General features: G+C 40.7%; 1 protein-coding gene across 1 annotated transcript; it reads left to right on the forward strand.

Annotated features, from left to right (window-relative positions):
* The first annotated feature begins 488 nt into the window (after positions 1-488).
* LOC150092504 (protein toll-like) lies at positions 489-24,463 on the forward strand. The gene is made up of 7 exons (XM_090414543.1): positions 489-607; positions 2,308-3,082; positions 12,597-13,153; positions 13,967-14,102; positions 18,292-18,480; positions 19,693-19,822; positions 22,186-24,463. Exons 2-7 carry the CDS (start codon positions 2,308-2,310, stop codon positions 22,439-22,441), a joined length of 2,043 nt encoding a protein of 680 aa, XP_090270669.1. The 5' UTR covers positions 489-607; the 3' UTR covers positions 22,442-24,463.
* Positions 24,464-26,477: the final 2,014 nt, after the last annotated feature.

Below are 26,477 nucleotides of genomic sequence, written 5' to 3' on the forward strand. Positions count from 1 at the left end.
CCCCCCACCCCCCCCCCCCCCCACCCCCCCCCCCCCCCACCCCCCCCCCCCCCCACCCCCCCCCCCCCCCACCCCCCCCCCCCCCCACCCCCCCCCCCCCCCACCCCCCCCCCCCCCCACCCCCCCCCCCCCCCACCCCCCCCCCCCCCCACCCCCCCCCCCCCCCACCCCCCCCCCCCCCCACCCCCCCCCCCCCCCACCCCCCCCCCCCCCCACCCCCCCCCCCCCCCACCCCCCCCCCCCCCCACCCCCCCCCCCCCCCACCCCCCCCCCCCCCCACCCCCCCCCCCCCCCACCCCCCCCCCCCCCCACCCCCCCCCCCCCCCACCCCCCCCCCCCCCCACCCCCCCCCCCCCCCACCCCCCCCCCCCCCCACCCCCCCCCCCCCCCACCCCCCCCCCCCCCCACCCCCCCCCCCCCCCACCCCCCCCCCCCCCCACCCCCCCCCCCCCCCACCCCCCCCCCCCCCCACCCCCCCCCCAAAGCGAACGAACTTCGCAGTTTCCATCCGCGGACCTTCCGTCCTTTGAAGAATCTCCTAACCCTGAACCTGAAGGATAACCGCCTCACCAACCTGTCCGGTGTCCTCTCGCCTCTCGACCTTCAGGTAGGTGCTGCTTTCATAAAATGCTCGCCAACTCCGTTGAAATACTGTTTTAGCAATTATCGAAAGAGTAATAATAATAATAATAATGGAAATAGTTAAACAAGTAATAAAAGAAGGCAGTCATGCTTCCGACTACACTGAAACGAGACGTACCTTAAACATAGGTGGTTCCCGGTAGCGAGCACGTTCTCATTTGCTGTCAAGGTTGTCAAGTTCTGTAATATTTGACGGAACGGAAGCATTTTTCCGCTAGCGCTTCGGCATTCCCCATGTCGCAATGAAAACAAAAGTGCGTCGCAATCTTCCGGTTCGAATGAGGTTATTTTAACATCTTAAGGCCGCGTGTTTACTTGGAACGGCACGACACAGCTATTTCTGATTTGCTTCGAGCTACCTGTGTGACATCGTTCGCTTGACTTCCTTTCCCAGCTCACAGGAGATCCTAGAGAATTAAAAAAAAGAGAAATTAAAACAAAACCCGCAGTTTTCTTGGAAAACGGAGTTAACTAAAGAGCGGCAATGGCACGTGGGGAACCTTTCTTAAATGTAACACTTTTGCGTTCGTCGAAACCTGTTGCGGGATGGATCCTCTGAGGTGCAAGCCCTGGGTCTGAGATTTCTTGATCAAACGTAATTCTGAGCATATAAATTTGACCCTGCGAGGCTCAGACTGTGTTTGTCATGCGTTTTAATAGGAGATGTCTGGTTGTCTTTACAGTGCATGGCACAGCCATTTCTGATTTGCTGTGAGCTTTACAGGCAGGAACCATTGAGATGTAACTGATGTAAAACACCTCCCCCTATAGGTGTGTGTGGGAAAGAAACGAAATCATTCATAAAAGAAATGACTGCGTTTCGTAGCACTGAGACTTACAAGGTTATTCTCACCTCATTGGAGGAGATTTAAGAAAGCTGGTCTGATTGGCCTTGAATCTTGGACAACTGTGCAGCTGGAACGTTCGTCGAATATGAAGAGCATCAGTAAAGCGATGAGTAGGACTTGAGGTTAATTAGGAAAAGTAAGGAAACGTACAGGAAGAGCCGCGTGCATGAAAGCAGATTGTTCTTAACTCCACAGGATGGATGGATGGATGGAGTTAGGTGAAGAGCGAGAATCCCATGACATCAAGTGAATGATCAAAGAATTCCGCTTAGCCGACCTATTTGGCCGTGATCAGCGTATTCACTCTCCAACCCGCAGGCTGTGGGTTCGAACCCCGCAGTGGCCATGGATATTCGCGCTTCTCGTTAGGTGAGAGGTGAATTTCATTCACCTGTGTAAGACCATCTCCTCCTTTCTGTAGACAATTTGAAAGAATTCCATGCTTGATCTATTGAGCAGGGTTGTTTCCAGACTATAAATATATATACTGTACGCTTGCAGATGCGAGACCCTTCGACACTTGTGCTCATGTCAGAAGAAGGAGAATCCATTCGGATATTAGTGTAATCAATGCATTTGGTGGGATGATTGTTTATTATTGTAAGTGGGAAAATTAGCTTTTCTTTTAAGAAAATTCTAGTTCATAAAGTGGTAACTATTTTGCTTGTGCAACAATTGGGAAATTTACGTATAAAGCACGTGATTCTTAAAAAGTGAGATCTTACACTTGAAATTAAAGGTAGGAGGGGTTTTATTGTTGTTGAGTGTTTCGATGTCACTTCAGTGTCATTACAGATGCTTCAACTTTTATTTTCAGATGCTCAACGTGAATGGAAACGGTTTGTCTTCAACAGAAGGAGTGTTTGAACACATGACATCCCTGGAAATCTTGGATCTCTCGGGAAACCCGATAAAGATGATTGGTCCGAAGGTATTCGAAAGAACGCCCAACATTACTTCACTATATTTAAGTAATTGCAAACTGGAAAGTGTCGAAGAAGTGATGTTTACACAGCTGCCATACGTTCAACTACTGGACCTGAGTTACAATAACTTCTTAACTCCATTTCCCCAGTTACCAATGCCGAATTACCATCCGCTGCACATCCTTAATCTGAAAGCATCAAACTTATCTTCGTTCCAGACGTCATTTCTTACTCTAGATTTTATCGACCTTTCCGAAAATCACATAACCACTCTCGATCGATGGGTGTTTGGTGTCAGCGTCTCGCTTCAAAAAGTGAATGTCAGCGGCAATCGCATTTCTACTATACACAAAGAAGCTTTCGTTACAAATCCCAGTCTGGTCGACTTGGACTTGAGTCACAACAACATTCGCACGCTTAATTTTTCCCTCATAGGTCACTGCCCTCTTCTTCATTTGAATCTTTCTCACAACCTCCTGAAAGACGCAGCTCAGTTCCTCTGCTTGTCCAAATTAACAACATTAATACTCTCCAATAACTACTTGGAAACATTAAACAATGTCGGACCCTTCTTGTATGTGCGCACCTTTGATGTAGCAAACAACAGACTGCGCATAATTGGGGAGATGGACATTCCAACTTATTGTGAGGAGTTGCATCTTGAAGGTAAGTCCGATTCTCGTATTGAATCCAAAGTCAATTCTTCTTCTTAAATCTGTGAAAATAGAGGCGTGTTTGAATTAGCGCGTTCTGCACAACAACACAATAGGCTCTTTTCAAAAACACTCGCATTTGGATGTGTGTTTCGATGTCATCCTGACACGATCGTTATTATGAGAGGTCACAACATTTGGATGCAGGTTTACGCAAGTTAAATCATGGACTGTTAATGGCCACGTGGAGCCCATTACTGTCGTTATGAGTCAATAAAACTAAATTTCTTTCCATTTGTGGAGGTTTTTAGGCGTCTGAAAGTGTGTGGAGAAATGGTGGAGAAATCGCACTTTAAAATTGTCAAAGCGCTTATTTGAAATGGGTTCCCGCCATTGCAGGTCCTTAACTGCTTCCGTAAAGGCGCAAAGTGACCCGTGCTCTGTACTACCTAAGTGTCTCATTGACCCTCGTTCGAAAGATCAACGTTCAGTATAAGGAACTCTCATTAGTACTTAGGGGAGTTAGCCCGTCTCGTACGAAAGTGGGAGGGAATTTCCTTCCCTAAACTAACTGTAGTTTGTGATTCGCCCAGAAACAGTCAAACCTGCTAGAAGAAACGCACACAATTCGTGCACATGATATGAGTCCACTGGCCTCGCGGTCTGAGGGCTTCTTCCTTTCACTGCAACGCTGCACGAGTCAAAATGAAAAAATTTGGATAAAAGAATCTCAGGGAAGTTCGAAATTATAGGGAATTAAATTTTAATTTTCCGATAAAGCGCTTAACCGTTTTAACTCAATTTTAAAACTTTTCTCTGAAAAAAGGCGCTGCATGTGCTCATAGTAAACTGCGTGCTTTCTTACTCGGACAAGACTTTCTCTTAGTAAAGCCATTAGGATGCTTATTATCACATTTCCTTTCATAAATTACGCGACACACATGGCTTATCAATGACTTTTTTGATAACTCTGATACAAAAAAACATCTCCCTGTCCCTTTTAGGGTTAATTTTGTATAGAATTACGAATTTGTAAATGTAAATATTTTTTAAAAACATTATTAATATATCAGTGTTTTAAAATGTTTTTTTTTTCTTGATAAGCAATCTTAAAGTGCTTCAAGGTGGTTCCTCTGAACAATCTGAGCGCGTTGTACGTATAAATTATCGAAATCCGTCGCGTATTTTTCATGTATTCAAAATTCTGATGTAAACGTGATGAACAGCGATAGAAGAAAAGACTCCACATTCTTAACTGGTAGCAGCAGCTCGAGGAAGTAAGGTGTGTACGTGAGTAATGAAGTGTAACAAATGCCTAAAGGATCTTGTTGTCCGGAGGAAAAGGTATAACATGTAGAAAATGCGTTCGAAATCTGCATGTTCCGGCCTATCCGAATCTACATGGCAACGGAAGTCCTTCGCGAAACGTGACGACTGGAAATGTCTGTACTACAGGAAGAACAAAGAAATCCACATGGGGACAAATTAGCAATGTAGCTTATTTGACAGGAAGCAAGGCGAGACGAGTCCTGGAAAGAACAAGGAAGAGTGTGAGCCCTCTACTTTAAATTCATTTTATTTTTTACTCGAAAACGGACTAGAGCATATAAAAGAACTGTCGAATTACGTTTTTTTTTCAATAAGCAGAAGAAGCAATCATTAAAACGTCTAACGAACGGAAGGAAAGTGGAAGAGACGAACTGGAAGTGGAAGGTTTTCGGTACACACCACTAGGTAGCAGCACAGTAGGATGATTCCGGGATAGGGAAGAAACGCGCATGCTCGTTCTGTCGCTGTCTGCAGCAGTCTGGCAGCCGTGCTCGAGGAGTACGACAGTTGAACAGCGTTTATTGGGGGCAAAGGAACTTCCTGCAAAGAAAGTTCATCCAGAGGGATGTTGATGGAAAGAAGTTTCTGTCACGTGCAGCAGTTCACATTCGCAGGGACACTTGACACTTTACGGTGAATGCCGATGTGGCTGGCCTGTCGAGCTTGTGACATAAGCCACTCTGAAACGGGTGGAAGAGATAAATAAATAAACAAATTCCGTGTGATGATACAGCGTTCCCCCTTTATACGGGAGTTCATGGTACCATCTAGTCCGGACAAATTTTATCCGGGCTCCGTACCGGCATAGGCTGACGAATCAGACCTATGGCTGGGTCAGTATTCCTGACTGTAATCCATGTGCGCCCTCGGACCGGTTTGCCTGCTTGGGGGATGAAAAATACCGGATAAACTGGCGGAAAAAACCCTGCTATCCACGCCCAACACCGGATAACTTGACTATGGCTGAAGGAAGATCCTTGAGTTCCTTACGTCGTTGACGGGAATCGAACCTAGGACACTCCTTCCCCAGGCATATGGTTGCGAAGCGCAAAGCCACTTAGGTAAAAGCCACGTAGGTTTTCTTTCAGGTAAAAGCAAACCGAACAGTTTCTTTTTTTTATTTTTATCATTAACTAGACGTCTTATAGAAACGTGTGGTAGACGGAGTAATACTAGGAAAAATCGGTTTACCATATGAAGAGGAAATTAGGATTCATTTAAAGCTCCTACTTTAATTTTGAATTCCACCACTATTCCTGGTTCCTTGGAACTTCGACAGCGCTGCTTCTGCTCATTGAGCTGTGACCGAGACGCGTGGAAGTAAGACTCGCTCGAGCTGTTTGACTCGCTCTTCTGTTAAAAGTGTGAATGTTCTAATCAGTTATTTTGCCTCTCCCTGCATGATGCTCATGAAACAGTGAACGAATTACAAGCGAGTATTCAATAAATTCTAGCTTCGTTTACATGTCTCAAACCGTTTTATCGTTCCAAGTGTTATTATTATTTTTGTTATTTACAAAAGACCGAAGAGAATTGTGTATAACCAAATTTGGGGGAACCGAGAAGTGTGGATTTTTTATTTTTTATTATTTTTTTTTTTTTGTTTATGAAACATAAATAACACTTAATCGGAGTTCCCAGTTTAGCCAAGTGGCCATGCGCTCCACAACCTGGGCGTGGACTGCAGGGTTTGCTCCCCAGTTAATCTGGAGTTTTCCTCTTGCAAGCAGGCAAACCGACTCCGGAAACACACGCATCGACAGACATAGCACACACCGGGAGGCATAGTGCCAGCCACCTTATCCTCGGGACGGGTATACGGCTTTAAACGGCTTAGGATAGGCCTAATATGAAAAAAGGAAAAATAAGAGATATTTTTCGCAATGCTTTTCTGAATATTGGGCATATGCCCAATATTCGCCGCCTTAAGCTCGTGATGCGATTAGAAACACGCGGTACTCCAAACCATGAAGTTAGCACTGTGCGAGAGCGGCAGCGCGCGAAGACGGGAATGCAAAATATGATCACTGCCGCAACTGCGCCTGGCTCGAAAGCAGCCACAGCAATATACTGTACAAGGCACAAATGAATACTAAAAGCAGTTTCATCATTTCTAAAATATTAAAAAATTGGTAAAAATTAGACTCGTGAAATTTTTGGACAAAAACAACTTCTTTTCATAGAATCAATTTGGGTTCAGGCAAAAATTTAGCACAGAACACACGCTTTACTGAACTTCACAAACACAGTTTATACCTCTCTTGATGAACATAAACTAACATTAGCAGTATTTCTAGATATACACAAAGCTTTTGACTCTGTATCGCATGAAATTTTAATAAAAAAAATTAAAAGTCATAGGAATACGAGCTACTGCGCTAAACTGGTTCAAAAATGCCAGATCACAAATTGTAAGAATAAACAACAGCTATAGCAGCTCCAAAACAGTAGACTGCGGTATACCACAAGGATCTGTCTTGGGACCAATTTTATTTAATAATTATATCAATGACTTCTGCAATTTTAAACTAAACAGTAAAATAAATATTTTTGCAGATGATACAGTACTAATTTTCTCTACAGACACATTCGAACAAATGAAAACCATCGTGAATGCTGATCTTTTGAAAGTTGCAAATTGGTTCCAGTTAAACAAACTTAGTCTGACTGTCTCAAAAACTAAATATATAAATTTTAACTTGCGAAATAAAATTAGCTAAATGAACTTCGCTGCACAATTAATTTTGCCTGATTGGAATTCCAGGACAAATTCAAATTGCATCTGCGAGGAAATAGAAAAAGTCAGTGTAATAATTTACTCGGGATTAAAAATTGATAGTAGTTTAAGCTGGAAACCGCGTATCACCGATGTCATAAAAAAAGTAAGGATTATGTTAAACAGACTTTATTTCCTAAACAGATTCTTAAATTTAAATATGCTGAAAACATTATATTCTGCCTGGATTCAAAGTACACTACAATATGGCATATTTAAGTTGGGGAGGAATCTATCGCACTACGCTGAAACCTTTAGTCTCGACTCAGAATAAAGTGATTAAAATCTTAACTAGAAACAAATATAAGGAAACTGCAATGTGTAATGAATACACCATACTAAACCTACTACCCCTTTAGATATTTATAGTCTATAGGGTTCTATTATTCATAAAGGAGAGACGGGAGCCCCTTGGAGGGTAATGGATGGCAATGCTGTAGCTAATGAAGTTCTAACTGAGGCTTGGCCATGATCAGAGTTTTAATTGCTCAATAACACCTTATCCCTACACTGTCCTCTACAGATAACGGGGAAGATGAAAAGCATTCTTGCTTCGCCCCTTTACGCCAGTCCTTATAAGGACTATTATTCATAAAAAAACGACAACGAATACGTAAATATCAAACAAGATGCTTTCCTTAGTAGACATAAGGGCCTAACATATATAGTTCTTGAAGCAAATAAAGAAGCAATACACAAACATTAGACTTATTTAGCGCCAAATGTATTCAACACACCACTTTTAACAATAAGAAATGAAACTAACCCAAAGAAATATAAACTGTAATCAAAGAGTATTTATTTTCCAACAGAAACGAGGATGTTCTGTTCAAAATAATTGTAGAAATTATTGGTTTTCAGCATATTTGTATTCAAAGATCCAGTCTCGTGGGTAAAACGTAAAAATGTAAATGCTATATAACTGCTTTGTTTTATTTTGTTCCCAATTAATTGTTATTCAACTTTCTCAGGAGACATGCTAATATTTTTCCTGTGATTTCATTAAGTAATTACAGTATATTATAATAATATGTATATTATATGAATGTACATATGTGTATATAAAGTAAATGCATTACATAAATTTTTGTAACTTTATGCATATCGAAACCTGGATGAGCAGTTGGTCTTAGGTTACACATACGATTGTTCAACATTTTGTACTATTATTATATTATTATTATTATTATTCTGTCGAGAAAATCATTAAAAATCTTTAGATTGCAGGCCGAGTCCGCGCGATTAGCCGAGTGGCTGTGCGCTTCGCAACCATATGCCTGGGAAAGGAGTGTCCTGGGTTCGATTGTCGTCGCTGACGGGAAGAGCTTAGGGTCTTTCTTAGACATAGCCAACTTAGCTGGTCTTGGGCGTGGACTGCGGGGTTTTTGCTTCCCAGTTTTTCATCTCGCAAGCAGGCCAACTGGTCCTGAGAATTTAACGCTTCTACAGACATCGGATACACCGGGAGTAATACGGCTAACCACCTCATGCTTGTGTACGGTTGCGGTTAAATGAATAGACAATCCCTCGACAGCGCAAGTAAAAGAGGAAAAAAGGAAGAAGAAGCTGGCGGGCCGTACAATACTAGGTATCGGACCGGATAAGGTCCGAGGGAAATGGTTTCCCCTGGTCTGACCTACAGCATAGTGCAGTATCGTTTAAAATGCCGGAAAAATGTTTGCGCAGTGGTTGTCCAGAGATCTGAGTCCTTGGCACAAAATGAACCGAATGGGTGCTGAACAGATTTGTTACGGGGGTTCCAACTGCCGACTAGAATCAAAGCGTTCTTCAATGAACGGACACATCCCATTCCACCGGCAAGCGAGCAATTTGAGAGTAGGAAGGAATATGCTTACAATGTTTTGGGCTTCACGAAGAGAACTGCTGCCCCATTTCCAGAAGCGTGAGGACTCTGTATGCACATCGTACTGCGACATTTCATTGACGCTTCGGGATGCAGTTCACCCCAAACGTCCAGGCGTACTGACACCAGGAGTGCTCCTCCTGCATTACAACTGCAGGAGCCCTGGAGAGAATCTCAGTGGGAACTCCCTCACCATCTGCCTTACAGCCGCGAATTTGCCCCGAGCGACTTTCACCTTTTTTAGCCGGCTGTGCTGTAGCCTCTTGGTGGCAAATATTTTGCTGATGATCAGGACGTTGAAAATGAGGTGCTGAGTTGATTGAGATAACAGACAAAAGGATTCAAACTTGCTGGTTTATGAGTGATAATAATAATATCTGTATGGGCTTTCCCCGTTTCTCTCCCTTCCCTTGGGGGGGGGAGGAGTTGAGCGCAAGTAGAAATAAGAGTAGAAATAAGGCCTCAAAGGACATCGTACATGTGAGGCAGATCAAAGACTCTGGAGGAAGAGTATTAAGGAAGGATGTGGATATAAGAAAAAGATGGAGAATATACTTTGAAGGGCTTTTGAATGAAGAAAATGCAAGGACTCACAGAGAAGATGGGGAGCTTAATGATGGGATGGTGCAGAACATCAGTAGAATGTTCTGGAAGTGAAGGAAGTCGTAAAGAGGATGAAGAATGGAAAATCGGTAGATCCTGACAGGATCCCTGTGGAGGCATGGAAGGCACTAAGCGAAGAGAGATTGACCTGCCGTGGAACCTGTTAATAAAAGTTTGTCAACAGGAAAATATACCCGAGGAATGGAGGGAAAGTACCCTTGTCCCCATCTACCAGAGTAAAGGGGATGCCCAAGACTAAGAATTACAGAGGAATAAAGTTGATGTCCCACACAATGAAGATCCTAGAGAGGATTATTGATGGAAGACTGACGAAGGAGGTGGAGATTGCAAAGGAGCAATTTGGTTTCATGTCTGGTCGATCGACGACAGATGCCATCTTTGGGTTACGACAGATGATGGAAAAGTTTCGAGAGAAGCAACGGGAGCTACATCTGGTTTTATTGATCTGGAGAAAGCTTATGATAGAGTGCCAAGGCAAGAAGTCTGGAGGTGTTTGAGGGAGAAGAAGGTACCGGAGAAATATGTCAGGTTGGTGCAGGAGATGTACAGAAATGTGAAGACAAGAGTTCTGACCTGCCTGGGAGAGACAGCAAGTTTTCTATTGACAGTTGGCTTGCATCATCGGTCAGCATTAAGTCCGTTCCTGTTTAATATTGTTATGACGGAGGAGATGAGAGAAGACAAGCCTTGGACTATGTTGTATGCAGATGACATTGTACTGTGTGCATAATCAAGAGAAGTGGCAGCTAAACTGGAAATTGAAGGAAAGTACTGGAAGAGAGGTATGAGACTGAGCAGAGGTAAGACAGAGTATATGTGTTACAGAGTGGATGGCCATACAGTAGTGAGACCAACTATGAGGTAGGCTATGGAAACTGTGGCCCTGAGGAAAAATAACATCAGCAGGATGGTGGTAGCGGAGATGACAATGCTTAGGTGGATGTGCGGTGTGACTAGAAAGGATCGTCTGAGAAATGATTATGTAAGGGGAACGGTGAAAGTTATGAACTTAGAAGCAAAGATACAGAAGGCCAGGTTGATATGGTTTGGTCATGTGATGAGGGGGGAGGAAGAGTATGTGGGAAGAAAGGTCATGCCGATGGATGTGCAGGGGAAGAGGAAGCGTGGTCGGCCAAAGAAGAGATGGAGGGAGATGGTAGAGGAGGACTTAAGGATGAAGAACTTGGATCTGGCTACAACCCAAGACAGGAGGTTGTGGAGGAGACTCACCACAAACAGCGACCCCCCTACGTAACTGTGAAAAGCTGTAGAAGAAGAAATGTAAGTACTTGTATATACAGGGTGGCCATAAAATAACTTTCCCTCTTTGGAAGCATCTGTAGCTAAAACCAATAAACGGAATTTTATTTATTCATGTGGAGTTTCCTCCATTTTTCTCACTGTCCCTATTGGGGAAAGTTGAGTCCCCCCTCATGGGGGGTTAAGTATTTATGGCTGTAGATCCGTGTGTTCACGGGGCCCGTTTTCCTGCTTGCAGGATGAAAAACCCCATATAAACTGGGAGAAAAACCCTGCTGTCCATGCCCAAGACTGGCTAACTTGGTTATGGCTGAGGAAGATCCTTAAGCTCCTCACGTCGGCGACGGGAATCGAACCAGGACACTCCTTCCCCAGGCATATGGTTGCTAAGCGCAAAGCCACTAGGATAACCGCACGGACAATGAATGGAATGAGACCAAATTTTTATATTGAGACTTTTGAACGCATGGGGAGATGATTTCCGCAAAAAAAGATTTAGTGCCAAAATTCGCCGTTAGGGGAAATTTTGGCGCTGGAGGAGCCGGAAATAAGCGCATAATTACATTAAAGGCAGATAAAATGGAATAATAACATTTCGACGGTATAAGCGACAGGCGCGTCACTTATTCCGGCTAGATGTGTGCATATTACAATGATAATAAGAACAATAATTAAACTAAAACAACAACTTGCATGAGACACAGAAATTAATGTAGTGATCGAATGTAGTGTTTAATATTGTGATGACGGAGGAGGTGAGAGAAGACCCGCCTTGGACTATGTTGTATGCAGATGACATCGTACCGTGTGCAGAATCAAGAGAAGTGGCAGCTAAACTGGAACGTTGGAGGAAAGTACTGGAAGATAGAGGTATGAGACTGAGCAGAGATAAGTCATTCATCATAATTCATCAGTCAATCAGCGCCAAAATTTCCCCTATCGGCGACGTTTGGTACTAAATCTTTTTTTCGCGGAATTCATTTCCCCATGCCTATTAAAGTCTCAATATAAAATGCGGTCTCATTCCGTATTAGTTTTAGCTACAGATACCTCTAAAGAGAGAAAGTTAATTTATGGCCATCCTGTACATTTGTAAAATAAATAAATCAGCTAAAGTCTTTAGTCCCTTCTAGGAAGTTGACAAGACCTTTTAACCCTGTTTAGCTTTTTGAATACTCTGTGGGCAGTTCAAACTTCACTAGTAGCCAATCAAAGATAGCTGGCCCAAGACTATAAGTACTTAAAAGTGGCAACCGATGAAGAGACGGGCAAACAAGTACTGCCATCTCTTGGTATCTAACCTTAACAAAATATAGTTCTGTCTGAAATAATGTAGATTCCACGGTAGATTTTCCTGAGTTTACAGGACGAAAAATTCGACTTTCTGGGAGAAAAATTCCGCTTGCCGGTACTACCAGATATCGACTAACTCGGGAAACTGCCAAAGAAAGGCTTAGAAAAAGTTCCTCCAGGCTGGGACTAGACTCGAACTTATAAGTCTGTCTTCGTGCGGTCCAGCGCAGTGTATGCAGGCGACACCTGCATCCACTGCGCTATTGTAAATAGTCAGGCTGAATAAAATTTCTTTCATTGGGGGAAAATACAATTATTATTGTTATTTGAATAGTGCGATATGCTCTCCATACATTTATAATTTCCTTTTTTTTTTAACAGGAAATCCATTAGTTTGCGACTGCCGCAGCAAATCACTCGGTGAAGTGTTGTATTATGATCCTGATGAAGTGCTTAAGGACACCCCCGTATGCAACTACCCACCTTTCAAGAAAGGCGTACCCTTCCTTTCGCAAACCGCCGAGGACTTGAGCTACTGGAGTTGCCCTCTTCCTTGTAAATGTTTTTGCGCAGGTTACGATGACACCGCCGACCTCCATTTGGACGTCGACTGTAGTTCTCTGAACCTGGACGCAGTACCCGAAGTCGTCATAGCTTTTATCAGTGACGCCAGAGCAGAAGGGAACGGCACCATTTCGTCACCTGCTGTTCAAGTTCATAGCATAAACTTGGAAAACAACAACCTTAAAGTTCTCGACAGAAGGTTGCTCAACGCTGGATTATCGGCATTGCTGCTGGCCCGCAACTTACTGACCACCCTGCCGAATGACACTCTGAACGCCATGAAGCTGGAAAGGATGACAATGTCTGGAAATCCGTGGAGATGCGACTGCGAAACTGTCGATTTCAAACATTGGTTCCTGAGGAATCTCCACGCGGTAAGTTCTATTGAAAGAAACGTTTTCGATGTCTGTTGAGGGCTTCGTTGCTAGGAAATTGGGATTTTTAAATTGCAAATTATTTCTTCTCAGAAATTCTCAAACGGTGGCTGAAAAGAATAAGAAAAGGGATCTAAGCTTTCCTTATATACTTAATAAGACTTAACTGAAATACATCGCAAAACAGAGTAAAATTATTTAATTAAATTAATAAAAAGAGATTTTAAAAAATATAAATATAAATATCTCCCATCTCCAATTTTTAATATTGGACTGTCTTGGAAGTAAATGTTTGTTCCCTTATAAATATCGAACATTACTGAATATTGCTAGGTGAACAGATTGAAAGCCTGAAGTAGGCTTACAGGTTGGATTCTTCAACCTTAAATGTTGGCGGCTTGCAATCATTTGTGCATTGGATTCACACAGAAAAACATTCAGTGTGATCAAACGAAGACTTTTTTTTTTTTTTTTTTTTTGAGTATTTAATTGAGGTCGTTTTTGCTCGCACTGCTCATCAGAAGTAGTTAGTCTTCTCATTCGTAAAGACGATCTTTGACAGACTTTTCTCATCACCGTAGGTGGACGTATGATGCCGAAATGAGTTTCTTGCACGGCCGTATATCATGTGCTAATCTCACCCTCTATTTTATTGCATTTTTTTGGGTGTTTTCTGCAGGAACAACAAAAACACGTCTTTGAACGAAAAGTCCTATGAAGTTAAGTTAGTTAAAAAAAATCTAACTTAACTAACTTATGGTTAAAAACTAACTTTTTTTAAAAGAACAGAAGGGTTTTCATTGTATCTTTTAGATTACGGACGCAAATACCACAAAATGCATCAGCGGAGATGCGGACGATGAGGAAATCTTCATTATCGCCTTGGGAGATTTGGATCTGTGCCCCATTTCCATAGCAATCTACGTAATAAGTGGCCTCACTGTGTTAGGTGAGTACGTTACTTCTGTAGTATCTGAACCATACATATTATATATTATATGGTTCTTTATTATATATACAGTATATAAATATATAATCCAGGCAAATCCGCATCGTAAAATGTCAATCTGCATAGAATACGAATTTCGTCCTTCTCATTGTATTATTTTAAATTTATACCTTTACTAATATTTTTGGAATGAAGTGAAAAAGTAATTAGATCCGTAATGTATATTTCTCTCTCTCTCTCTCTCTCTCTCTCTCTCTCTCTCTCTCTCTCTCTCTCTCTCTCTCTCTCTCTCTCTCTCTCTCTCTCTCCTCTTACCATTCGCAGAATAACGGGATGAATGTTTCAATGAGCTTTCCGGGTATTTTGCAAAACAGTCTCACGAATGGTTTTCTGTTTTTAAATTATAAAATGTTAAGAACATCACAATACGCGAAGTATTTTGTAACGTTGTTACAATACAAAGTGTTGCCCTCTTTATTACAGCCGGTAAACTTTCAGAACACCAGAATATTACGCTGGAGCAAGACGAAGAAGTTCGGAATGCACTCGACCGACTTCTTAATCTCTGCTGACATGAGGTATTCTTGCTCTTCCATCAATAACCGCAAGAATTTCTCGGTATTGCATTGGAGAGTTCAGTGTTCTATTGAAAATCACTTTTTGGGTAAAGTGGGTCAGCCTACTTGGCCAAAAACGATGGTCGTACTATCTTCGGTAGTGTCGATCCCATTCTCGCAGGCATTCGACAAACTGCAGCGGGAATTTTCGATTTAATAACACCGTCCTGTGTTTGCCCTCCTTTTCGCATCAACAACATGCTTGCAATGCTGTTGTGTCAACCAGCATGTAGGTCGTTGACTCGATGTTTTCCGTTTATTATACCGCTCTGGGAAGATCAGCACACCGAAATTCTATTACATATGACCATCCAAGCAGGAAAATGATTTCCGCTGTCGTCACCCTATCTAATCGTTTCACTTACCTAATTCTCATCACAAGAACTTTAAGTCTTTTCATTTCCTGTATCAGGTTGTCAAAATTCGCTACTTTTTATAATGTTCTCAAGTTGCAAGTTCCAATTTTCAAGACTCGGTTTCTTGTTTTCAAATGCGGAATATCAGAAGGGAAGCTGAACGAAAAAGAGGAGGAGGTAGACCCAGGTGGTTTGAAGACATTAAAGACTGGACTGGCTTGAATTACCATAAATGTTCCAGAGCAGCAAAAGAAACCAAAAGGTTCCTTGACATGGTTGCCAACCTCTTTCTTGGGATGACACTTGAAGAAGTTGTTCTCGTACATCTTCGCCTCCACTTACTTCATAATTTGTGAAATATTTTTTAAGTATTGAAAGAACAAACGACAGAAATATTTAATGTCCAGTCAGTTCCGTCACAAGTTTTCATCCTGGACAAAATGCCAATTATCGTCATAGTTTATAATTTATTTAGAAATCGGTTTCTCCGACATTAACAGTAATGAAATACATAAAATCAGGGAAATAAAATTTAACTTCCCTGTGCCAAGCACGAGGGAAGTTAAAGCTCACCCTCACCCTTTTTCTCTATTTAGATACCGATGTCCATGAAGCGACTAATTGAAAGGATGCTTTTGTTACTCGCTCTCTCTCTTTTGTAAGAGAGAGAGCGAGAGAGAGAGAGAGAGAATATTTATAGCGCTTTAAGTCAGAAGTGAACAAATAACAGTCAATATAACTTGCCTGGTTGGCCGGGTGGTCAGCGTATTCGCTCTCCAACCAACAGTCTGAGAGTTTCCGAATCCCACCGTGGGCATGGAAGTCCCTAACTGTCCTTAGGTGGTAGATGAAGTTCAGAAAATAAATTTAAAAGAATACAAAAATAACAAAGTGCTATCGGTCTACTGTTTGAGTGACAATGATGTATAAAACAAATATTTCAGATTCTTATCTAAGCAATAACGACAACTAAACGGCACGATACGAGGAAGTCGTGAAAAGTGACCCAGTTTCGACATTTATCGTGAAATTTTGTCGTAAAATTAATGACTTCTAGTACACGATTAAGAAATTCTTCCGGCAATTTGGGCTCGATTTTGATCTGCGTTTGTTGGTTTGGATTAAATTTTTTTATCACGATATATTTTATCGCCAACCTTTTATGACGATGTTATTGACCAGTTCATAAAGAAGAATTCTAACCTTCATAGGGTAGAATTTGTATTCAAGTAGCTAAATTGAAAAATATAGAATTTCATTTGTAAAATAAATGTTGTATTTGTATGATTAAATGTACATAAATTTTTAAATATATAGTTTTAAATGGTCAGTACAGATAACTCGTATAACGCGGTACTTATACAAAGCGGTTTCAATATAACCCGTTTCACAAATTGTAGTAACCCTTTATCTTTTCATATATTTTTCCCGCGCGAGTTAAAAATCAAATTTTATCTTCGTTAAATTTGTGTCAGCCCGTATCGCGCAGGTAGTTATACGTAGCGAATTTATATTAGGGGAAACACCCTTTAGCACACATGTAACTCAATTGTATACCGTATAATGTGTTTATTGTTTAAAATTGTCCTCGTTTTCTGCCACGAAAGCGCATTAAAAATCATAAGTGTGTTATCTCAAGCTGAGCACTTTATTTTCTGCTGAGTTACATACATAATTAATATGTAATGCTTTTTTATGTTAAAAAATTATTTTTATAGTAAGCCACAAATTGCATTGAAAGGGAAAAAATTAATATTGGAAAGAAAATTCGTCTCGAAGAAAATTTCTCTCGAAGAAAAAAAAATTAAAATCATGGATCGGTTGAAAAATGGAGAAAAACCAGGATTTGTTGTAAGAACTTCGAATTTAAATGAATCAACAATTCAAATAATCAAACACAATGAACATAAAATCCGAGAAAGTGTTTATTGCTGGGTTAATAAACTCTCTCAAAATAATCAACGGTAAGTGCAAAGCTCGTTGCTCGTGTACGCAATTTTCTAAGAGAAAATTGAAGAAATCTCTAATGATTTGGAAAGAAGATGCACTCAAAAGTAAATTCCTTTGGATGGAAATCATATTAAACAAAAAGCTCTCAAAGTTTATAAACATTTATAATGCAGACCAGGTGTTCAATGCGGATGAATCCGGGTTATATTGGGAAAAAATGCAAAAACGCACCTATATTTTGAAAAATGAAAGATCAGCTCCTGGATTCAAAGTTTCTAAAGATAGAATTACGCTACTGTTTTGCAGTAATGCATCAGGTGATTACATGACAAACCCAATGTTTATAACCGATCCTCAAATCCCCGTGATATGAAAGATTAAAATATGCACTTTTTTTTTCTTGCCTAAAACATTTATGCATCGTGTGCAATGAATTTTAAGTACAATTTGTAATTTTTATACTATGTATTCGTGTCATGGTTTATGTTTTCTTAACTTACGTTAATTATATGTTGGATTTGTCACTGTTGTTTATATAATTAAAACAAAAAAAACGATTTCGGAACATAACCCTACTTATTGTATGTGATCTGAGTCTCCCTTAACGCGATTTATATAACGCGGCATTTCTGCCGAACCTAACATCCGCGTTATACGAGGGTTACCTGTACATAGTTTTAAATGGTCAGTAATTCATTATTCCGCTAATCAGACTTCAATCACACCTCTCATTCCCTGAATGATAACAAGAGCAAGCGTGAATTTCAAGACCAGCGTTCGCCCCTGGGTCACAACACACAAAACTCAAGAATTACTTCCATAGTTCAAAGGTCACCAAATGGGATCTCTTTTTGGCCATGTACTTCAGTCTTTCATAATCAAGCTGTGTTTCATTCGCGGTTTTGTGCCTGCCTGAATTACATCTCCATCCTCGCTCATAGCATCAGTTACCGCAGATCCTCTAAATTTGAAGCACCAAACTCACGTCGCTTTTCTGTTATTCAGAGGTAATGAAAAGTAAAATAAAAAATGTTTGTATCGCCAATGACTGAACAAAGTGGAAAGGGAAGAGTCGCGTTGACTGCAAAAAAATAAATTTTATTACGTTTTTGATTAACTTTTTCAGTTTGAACTCTCACATTATGAATAATCAGATCGTTAAGTAAAATGAGGCCTCGATTTGTTTGCCTTTGTGTGTGTTTAAATGCATACTACTTGAGCCCTCTTCAAACAGTAATAATAATGAATGTTTTATGTATTTGTTAGTGCTGTTAATCGCAAGTAGCACGCTGTACTTCTGCTACAAACACAACCACGTTGTGATAAAGGTGTGGCTCTACTCCCGCGGGATAACTTGGATCAAAGAAGAGGACTTCGATTACGATAAACAGTTCGACGCTTTCATTTCGTACAGTAACGAGGACGAAGAATTTGTGCTGAAACATCTGATATCAGGTGAGTAAGCAGATGATTTCAAATGCCTTTGAAAAGTATGAATTTTGTTTGCTTAAAGAGACATAAGTTGATCGTTGTGCTTAATATAGAGAATTTTACGTAATCCTGTGGAATATTAGGAAACTATTCGCATATAATTAGGAATAAGAGTAGCACAAAACCAAAGTTTGTCACATAGATAATAAGAAATAAGTCGCAAATATGAAATAATCTTAAAAAAATAAACAATTGGTGAAACGAAAGAGAAATGCAAACAGGAAAGAACTCATCAAGGTGGCCTGTAAGACTTTAGAATTAGAGAGGATGTGCGGGAAGCACCTCAGGCTCCCACTGTTAATGAGAAGTGGTTTCACAAATGAAACAGTTTTAATAAATATTGATACCCTCAGGAAAATGCATCTGCACAGGCTCTAAATATTACTAACGACGATGTATACATTTATTACTGATTTAATGAAATAGCCCCTGTGGAAACGCCATTATTGCCTCCACGGGGCTATGCCGCCCAAATGAAACACTGTTTTAAGTTCGATTCTCGTCACCGACCAGAGGAACGTTTTTCTAAGCCTTTCTTCGACCAGTTTTCCATTTAGTGGATCCCTGGCATAGACGAGTAGGGTTTTCCCTATCTCTCTCTCTCCAGGAAACACGTGGTTTTAGTCCAAATGAAGAAAACTCACAACAGAGCGCACATTATTTCAGACAGTAATATATAGTGTTAGGGTTCATGAGATGGAGCCAGTTATCTGTTAAAATCATTGATAGCTTTGTGTTGTCGGCTATCTCAGATGGCTAAGAGTGGAGATTGGCTCTTCCCAGTCTCCAAACGTTAGTTGGGGTTAAACGGACCTGCCTACACCCTTTGCGAAATAAAAGATGTTAGCGCATTTATTTTTTATTTCATTTATTTAGAATGTGACGCCAGAAAGATAAAAATGGGATGAAATACTTCTCAAAATGTTTTGTAGACTTTTGACATGTCGACGCAATTGGACTGAAGACCATCTGTACATCAGAAAAGTGCGTTTACTGATGTACTCAAACAGCATTGAATGAATTTGACACTTTACAGAAGTGTCAATAATATGAAATTATTCGTTGCTAAAACAAACACGACGCACTGCGACTAATACGGAATAGCTTTCTTTCAGGGAAGAAACACGATAACTTTCACCTTAATTAATCGTAACGAAACGATTTTCTCTTATTTAGAATTGGAGAACCAATTACCGAAATACAACCTGTGTCTGCATTATCGGCACTTCATCCCCGGAGAATTCATTCACCACAATATCAGCGTAGCTATCAGCAACAGCAAGAGGACCATCATCTTGCTCTCGAGGTAATTTTCTTCTTTATTTATTCCTCTGCGTTTTTAAGGTCTATTATTAAATGAAAAATAGTTCGGCTGAATGCGAATCAGAGGATTCGCATTCAGCCGAATATTTGATAAAGCTACAGTATCTGCAGTTAGCAGTATGCTGAGAAAACACGACAAAAAACTGCTACTCCACATTTGATGCTTACTAGGTAACCTAATAGGTTTCGTAATAATGTGTAGAGGTGTAATTACACGACACCTCCAAGAACTCGTCGTGGGAGGGTAAGCGCAATCTACTCTACTCTGCTCTTTAATCCACCAACAACCCAGCGCTCCACAACTATACTATTGAACAAATTTTGTTTATGCATATACACTCGTACGTTGGCCACTTTTCATCCGTGTAATATCTTCGGCACATTTCCATTTTCAAATGAATTCTCCTTACACCCCACACATTTGTTTCTCATAAAGCCAAATATTATGGCCAGCCGGATCGTTTTGATTTGGAAAATTTTGATTTGGAACCTCCCCCACTTTGGCATGAAGTTAAAAGAGCAGTTAAGCAGCTCAACAGCAATAAGGCTCCAGGTGCGGTTGGAAAAGGAGTTAGACAAGAATGTTTACTTTCTCCTCACTTGTTTAGTATATATGCAGAGGACATCATGAATGAAGCATTGGATGAGATCAGGACAGGAATTACGATAGGAGGTAGATTGATCATTAATCTGAGGTACGCTGATGATACAGTACTCTTTTGTAATGACATGGAAGAACTAGGACTAATTCTTGACAAAGTTAACAAGATCAGTATTAACAGAGTACTTCAACTCAATGCTAGCAAGACAAAGATCATGGTTCTCAAAGGAAAAACAAACAGAGAAGCTCTTGAGAACAAGTGTATCTTAATGGAGAAATAATTGAGGAAGTCAGCAAATTTGAGTACCTGGGATCGATTATTAATGTGTAGAATTGCTGTTCATAAGATGTCAGAAAAAGGTTAGGAATGTCTAAAACAACAGTCAGAGACCTGTCTAAAATCTGGAAGGATGGATCAATCTCCATGGGAACGAAGTTGAGGATTTTAGATGCAGTTGTCTTTCCAACAGCAACTTATGGATGCGAGACTTGGAACCTGAAGAAGTCAGATAAGAAACGGATATCTGCTTTTAAGATGTGGTGTTACAGAAGGCTGTTGAGGATATCATACACTGAAAGGCGCACAAATGAATTGGTGTTAGAAAAGATTAATATAACTTTAAAGCTCCTTAAAGATATTGAATTAAGCAAGTTAAAATATTTTGGACACATGAAAAGGATGGAAGGAGGACTTCTCAGAATAGTAATAGAAGGTAAAATTCCTGGAAAAAGAGGCAGGGGTAGACCATCAATGAGATGGATGGATGGCCTGTGGAGTGACTGATCTTCAGAGAGTTGAGGCTGCCAGAAGGGCAAACAAGAGGACTACATGGCGAGGCCTAGTGTGGAACATCATCGCGCATCGGAGTGACCATACGGCATCTGTAGATGAGCAGTGAACATAGAGAGAGACAGATCATTTCCGGCCAATCAGACAGCACGATTGGTTGGAAACATGCCCGTGGCGGGCGTATCCTCCTGTGGGGCTTATTCTTGTGGGCATCACTAGTCCTATAAGCGCACACTGACCAACCTTTGACCGCCAATTCTTACCTGGGGGATTGTTTCGGTTCTGGTTTTTCCTTTCGTGATCACAATGTGCCCCAATGGATCTTGACTCTTCCGTGCCACAGGAATCGCAATGGGCAATTATTGATCGAAGAGCATATCCACGCATTCCGTGTGCACCCCTGGCCGCCTAATTCTTCTGCTTCGAATCTCATCGTACATTGGTGTGATCGTGTGGAACACAGCATCCGGTGGTCGATGCCAGTGCTTCGTTCGGTTGCTGACCTCTGGGACGGTATTGCGTGTGGGTGGTCCAGAATACCTGAGGACCCCTTCTGTGGTGTAATGGAACGAATCCCAAGGTGCAAGCGGTCATCTCGGCCAGAGGAGGGCGAACACGCTACTTGGCAAATCTCTTGGAATGTTTTATCTCCTAACCCTGAGTTTGTATGTTTTTCTACAAATTGCAGTTTAACCTTTCCTATGAATTTCTTTTACTCCAATTGTTAAGTAGTGTAGCGCAGGATTCCTCTCTCTCCCCTATAGAATTAATTGGTATTTGTATGTTTTGCGAACAATATTTCTAGGGTTAAGATACACTGACGATGTTGGTGGGAATTACAAAGTTTAATTTGCTTATGACTTAATTTAAGTTTTCTTTGATAATGTTATGTGGGAATCTTAAAGCTGCTTCTTTCCGACATCATTATGACCCACCGTCTTTTTATCTCCCACAGGAGCTTCCTACAGAGCGAATGGTGTGTTCTAGAATTTCAGATGGCGCACGCTCAATTCCTCAAAGACAAGATCAGCCGCATCATCATGATCAAGTTGGAAGAGCTGCCGTCGGACCTTGATCTGCATCCGGACATCAGAGCGTACCTTGCGACTACCACATTTCTTCTGTGGGGAGAGAAGTTCTTCTGGGAAAAGCTGAAGTATGCACTTCCCAAAAAGAAGGTGGAATCGTTTCGGGCGCAGCAAATAACTTGAATAAAAACACTTACGATGAAACCGTTCTGATTGCTGTTTTTGCTTTCACAAAAGTTCTTTAAAAATATCGAATTACAAACGCGTGTGTGACTTTGTGGTGACTTCCGTAACGCAGAAGAGAAACCTCATCGATTCCGTCTCGTCTTAAACTAAAGGAACTTTTTCCAGACTCTTTCGTCATCTGATTCGAGAAGAACTGGTTGATCTTTGGCACACACAAGGAAGTTTTACCTTCTTAGGGAAAAAAAACAAACAAACAATGGACTTTAAATAAGGCTGCTCTGCAATGTCGACCGTAGTGTGCGATGTTTCTGAATCTTCTACCTGGGTCTTCCGCTGCCAGGTGAGGTCCGTTGTCGGTAACTGGAAGGAAAGCGTCGTAGCTCTCAGAGTTCTCAATCTTCTCCTACCTGAATCCACCGCCATGAGAAGTATTGCGTCGATTGATGGAACGTCTCGCTAGGAAGGAGCCTCAGGACCCTTAACACAGTGCCGCCATGTTAAGGGTCCTTCAGGGCAGAAAATGATCGACCTCTCGAACAAAGAAGAAACGTGAACGATGCTTTCGAGTAGACACATGTAAAAAGCAGTGCTGAACTGTAAGTACTTATGTATGTGATATTCCCGAGCAAGAATGTGCATCAAGTGGGTCTGCTTATGGGTAGAGTAAGATTGCATTGCATAAATTAATATTGAAATAAGCTCTGAAATAAGTATATATACAATCAGGTCTCTTTTCATGCGGTAGATACGTTCCCGTTCTACAGAAAACCGCATATAAAAAATCGCACAAAAAACCCTCACTTACGTTGAAAAATTAGGGATACGTTCCATAATTTTCTAAAACCGCATAAAACCGTAGCAATGAATTAAAATAAACCTAAAATCGCATAAAAAAGTTTAAAAATGCCTAAGTTTGTTGTAACGCTTTATTCATTTAATTTTATTGAAAAGTAACATTTTTTTTTACATTTTGTCATCAGAATTATCGTCGCTATTCGACAATGTTCGGCAACGTTTGCGAACTGGTGCGAAATCACTTTCATCACCAGAAGAGACATTCAACCCATCAGATCTGTACGGTGAGGGCAATGGTTCTTCACAAACGGAATTAGCTTCATCCTCATTCTGTGCTGATTTTTTTCTTCTGACAATGTAATCAGTGATTAAACATTGCGATGATGATTTCACTAATTTTTTATACAGCTCGCGATATCCAGACAAACAGTTCTTCGGCTCACGTTGGAATTTCAAGGCTCGTTCAGAATTTGTGTCATTAACAGGAAAATGATTTTCAATTTATTGCACATTTCAAGACCTTCTCGGATTACATTTGCAGTGAGAGGGACAGGTTTTTCTTCCACTTCGCTACCGTTTTCTGAATCTTCGACGATATCTAAAGTTATTCGATATCCAATAATATCATCGTCACTTAAGGCATTATCCACATTCTTGTTTCGAAACCGTAGTGCCGTGATTTTTTAAAAGTAATAAGCCTGCAGATTTAAAATTTAATATGAATAAGAGACAACGAACTTTCTTTAATTTTCTCTTATTGAAGGTGTTTGTGACCCAACAGATAGTGATTCATCCACCTCCAGCCTACAAAGCAATCTCCAGGATGTTCAAAGGGAGGGGAAAACTCACATCTCACTCGTTAGTACTTAGAATAACATAAAAATTGGTGATCAGAATGCGATATGTCAATGAAAATCGGCACAAATTAATTTAATGTTTATGTTTAATTAATTATTAATTAATAATGATAAATCAGCTAAATTAACAATTCGTAATTAATTAATACATTACAAAATAACCAAGGTGTTCCTTGAAATTTTCAGGATTTCTGAAGTGTTCCGTCGTAGGAAAAGTTTGAGTAACGCTGGATTACCCTGTTATCGGAATGGAATCTTCTTCTGTTGACATGCACAGAAGTGTCGAAAGGTCTCGTATCTGTGGGCGTACTATACCGCATAACTTCAAATCCGCATAAAAAAAGATCCGCATATAAAGAGACCCGAGTGTATATATATGTGTTAATGTGGATAAGACTGTGTAAATTAATTAAATGGTTTGTGAACAACACATTAGACTGATTCTGTCAATGCACTATCCTGAAGATTTCGAACTTGCATAAGATTAAGTGATCAATAATCAAGCCGCAACTAATTAACGGTAAAGATTAACATAAGTAGGGAATGCTAACAATATCTGCTTTAAGTTGAAAATCTTATAATCTCGCACTCAATACATAGTCTGATTGGGGCAGTAGAAAAACAAATACATTTATTAAACCAATAGCGCACACAAGGGGCCCGTGCGCCCCAAAGAAAAAGAAAAAAACACCAGAAAAATTTCCCAAAATCTTTTCCTAGTTAAAATTCATTTTTTTATTTATGTTGTGTCTTCTATTTCTATACTACCTTATGAATTAGCGGCCACATAAGGTGGGAATACCCTATAGCTCTCGGGAATCACTGCCGCTATGAACTCAAGGCAAAAGAAGTAGTGCTCAGTTGGACTGAGCATTAATTCGTTTGCCCGAACCGGGCCAGAGGAGATCGCGGGTATCATGTATTGGCGATCGCTGCAGATGCCCAGTCGTAGGTCGTAGTGTGTATTCTCAAATCGTCTACTCAACTCGGGGCCCCCTCCCCAAGATTAAATCCTGAGTGCGCCACCACTGTGTAAGACTATAGAGCGTGAGAACACGTAAGATCGAGTATAAATAGATAAGTGGCGGCATCGACCATTTATGACATTTCACGAAGTTTAAATAAAGAATAAACAAATAACACGAAGCAGAGTTGAGAAGTACCGAGGTAATAGAAATTACAGCAAATGGTAACAAAATAAAACAGTAGAATACTCACGAGTAAATTCCGATTAATACTAGTTACTGGGGTTAGGAAAAACCCCGTCTCTTTCTAGCACGACATGGGAAGAACTCTCTCGCGAGTTCCAGGGCTCAAGCAGTTCAGTGCTGTTTGTTCCTTTCCGGGTATCTTTAAAAGACGCTGATGCCGGATTATTTATTTATCGATTGATTACTTCACGTTTAAGATTTTCATTGAATTCGCTATTTAGCAAACTGATCTCGTCTGAACGAAATATTAAACCTGTTTTAATTTCACTTAAAACCACCGAGAATTTTGGATTCTGGAAAAGAGTGTTACATGCTGATAAGAAGAGAAGCATTTCTGTTGCACGGGCGCGACTCGTTGATAATAGAAACAGTCATAAACTCTTCGGGGTTCAGTTTCCTCTGTAAATATTTGTGTCGCTTGTTCCGTCAATAAGCAAATACGTCTAGGATTTATCTCGCAATGCCGCTGTAAACGATAATCATGAATCAGAGGTCAGATCGTGAAGCATTTATAGCCACTTAGTTTCTCTTGAACTGCGCAATCGCTATTTTATTTTTATTTATTTATTTAGTCTTTTTAACTCTGTTTCTGCTAATTTAGAAAAGCCCACAAGAAAACATAAAACTATTTTTTTATGATAATCTACCGACGAAATATCTGGGGTATGTTAGCACATCATTAATACGTTGGGTGGAAGAAGGGATTCTGTTTTTTTATCGTGTGCGGTTCGCCGAATTTTCCCCATCTCCCCTTTAGGACCAATTGAGGTTGTGTCCTCTTGATCCTTTTCCCATAATTCTTCCTTCTTAAACTGTTAGTATTCTCTGTCCTGCTGAATCTCTCAATACATGTCCTGTCAATCTAATCTTTCTCTGGATCATTTCCTGTAATAAGAAAGATCTCTGTGTTCTCATTTTCTGTAGGACATCTGTATTTGTCCCATGTTCTGTCCATGGGATTTTCAGAGCTCTCCTATAGCACCACTTTTCAAAGGCCATTATCTGTTGCCTTACTCTCTTCTTGAATATCCAGATCTCACTAATGTTCTTATCATTCTTTTCTTTGTCTCGATACTCACAGAACTTCTGAGCAGATCTTTATTTTTCCAGAATGCATCTTTAGCTACGGCTGTTCTTATTCTTATTTCTTTATCTTGCTTTCCATCTGCA

Source organism: Typopeltis vanoorti, chromosome 25 (assembly GCF_054136105.1).
Source record: "Typopeltis vanoorti isolate ZY-2024b chromosome 25, IOZ_Tvanoo_1.0, whole genome shotgun sequence".
Classification (NCBI taxonomy): domain Eukaryota; kingdom Metazoa; phylum Arthropoda; class Arachnida; order Uropygi; family Thelyphonidae; genus Typopeltis; species Typopeltis vanoorti.

Excerpts from the sequence above, each read along its gene's own strand:
- LOC150092504 (XM_090414543.1), top strand. The coding sequence starts at position 2,308 with ATGCTCAACGTGAATGGAAACGGTTTGTCTTCAACAGAAGGAGTGTTT. Across the intron at positions 13,154-13,966 it reads TCCTGAGGAATCTCCACGCG|ATTACGGACGCAAATACCAC; the intron begins GTAAGTTCTATT and ends TGTATCTTTTAG. Across the intron at positions 18,481-19,692 it reads GCTGAAACATCTGATATCAG|AATTGGAGAACCAATTACCG; the intron begins GTGAGTAAGCAG and ends TCTCTTATTTAG.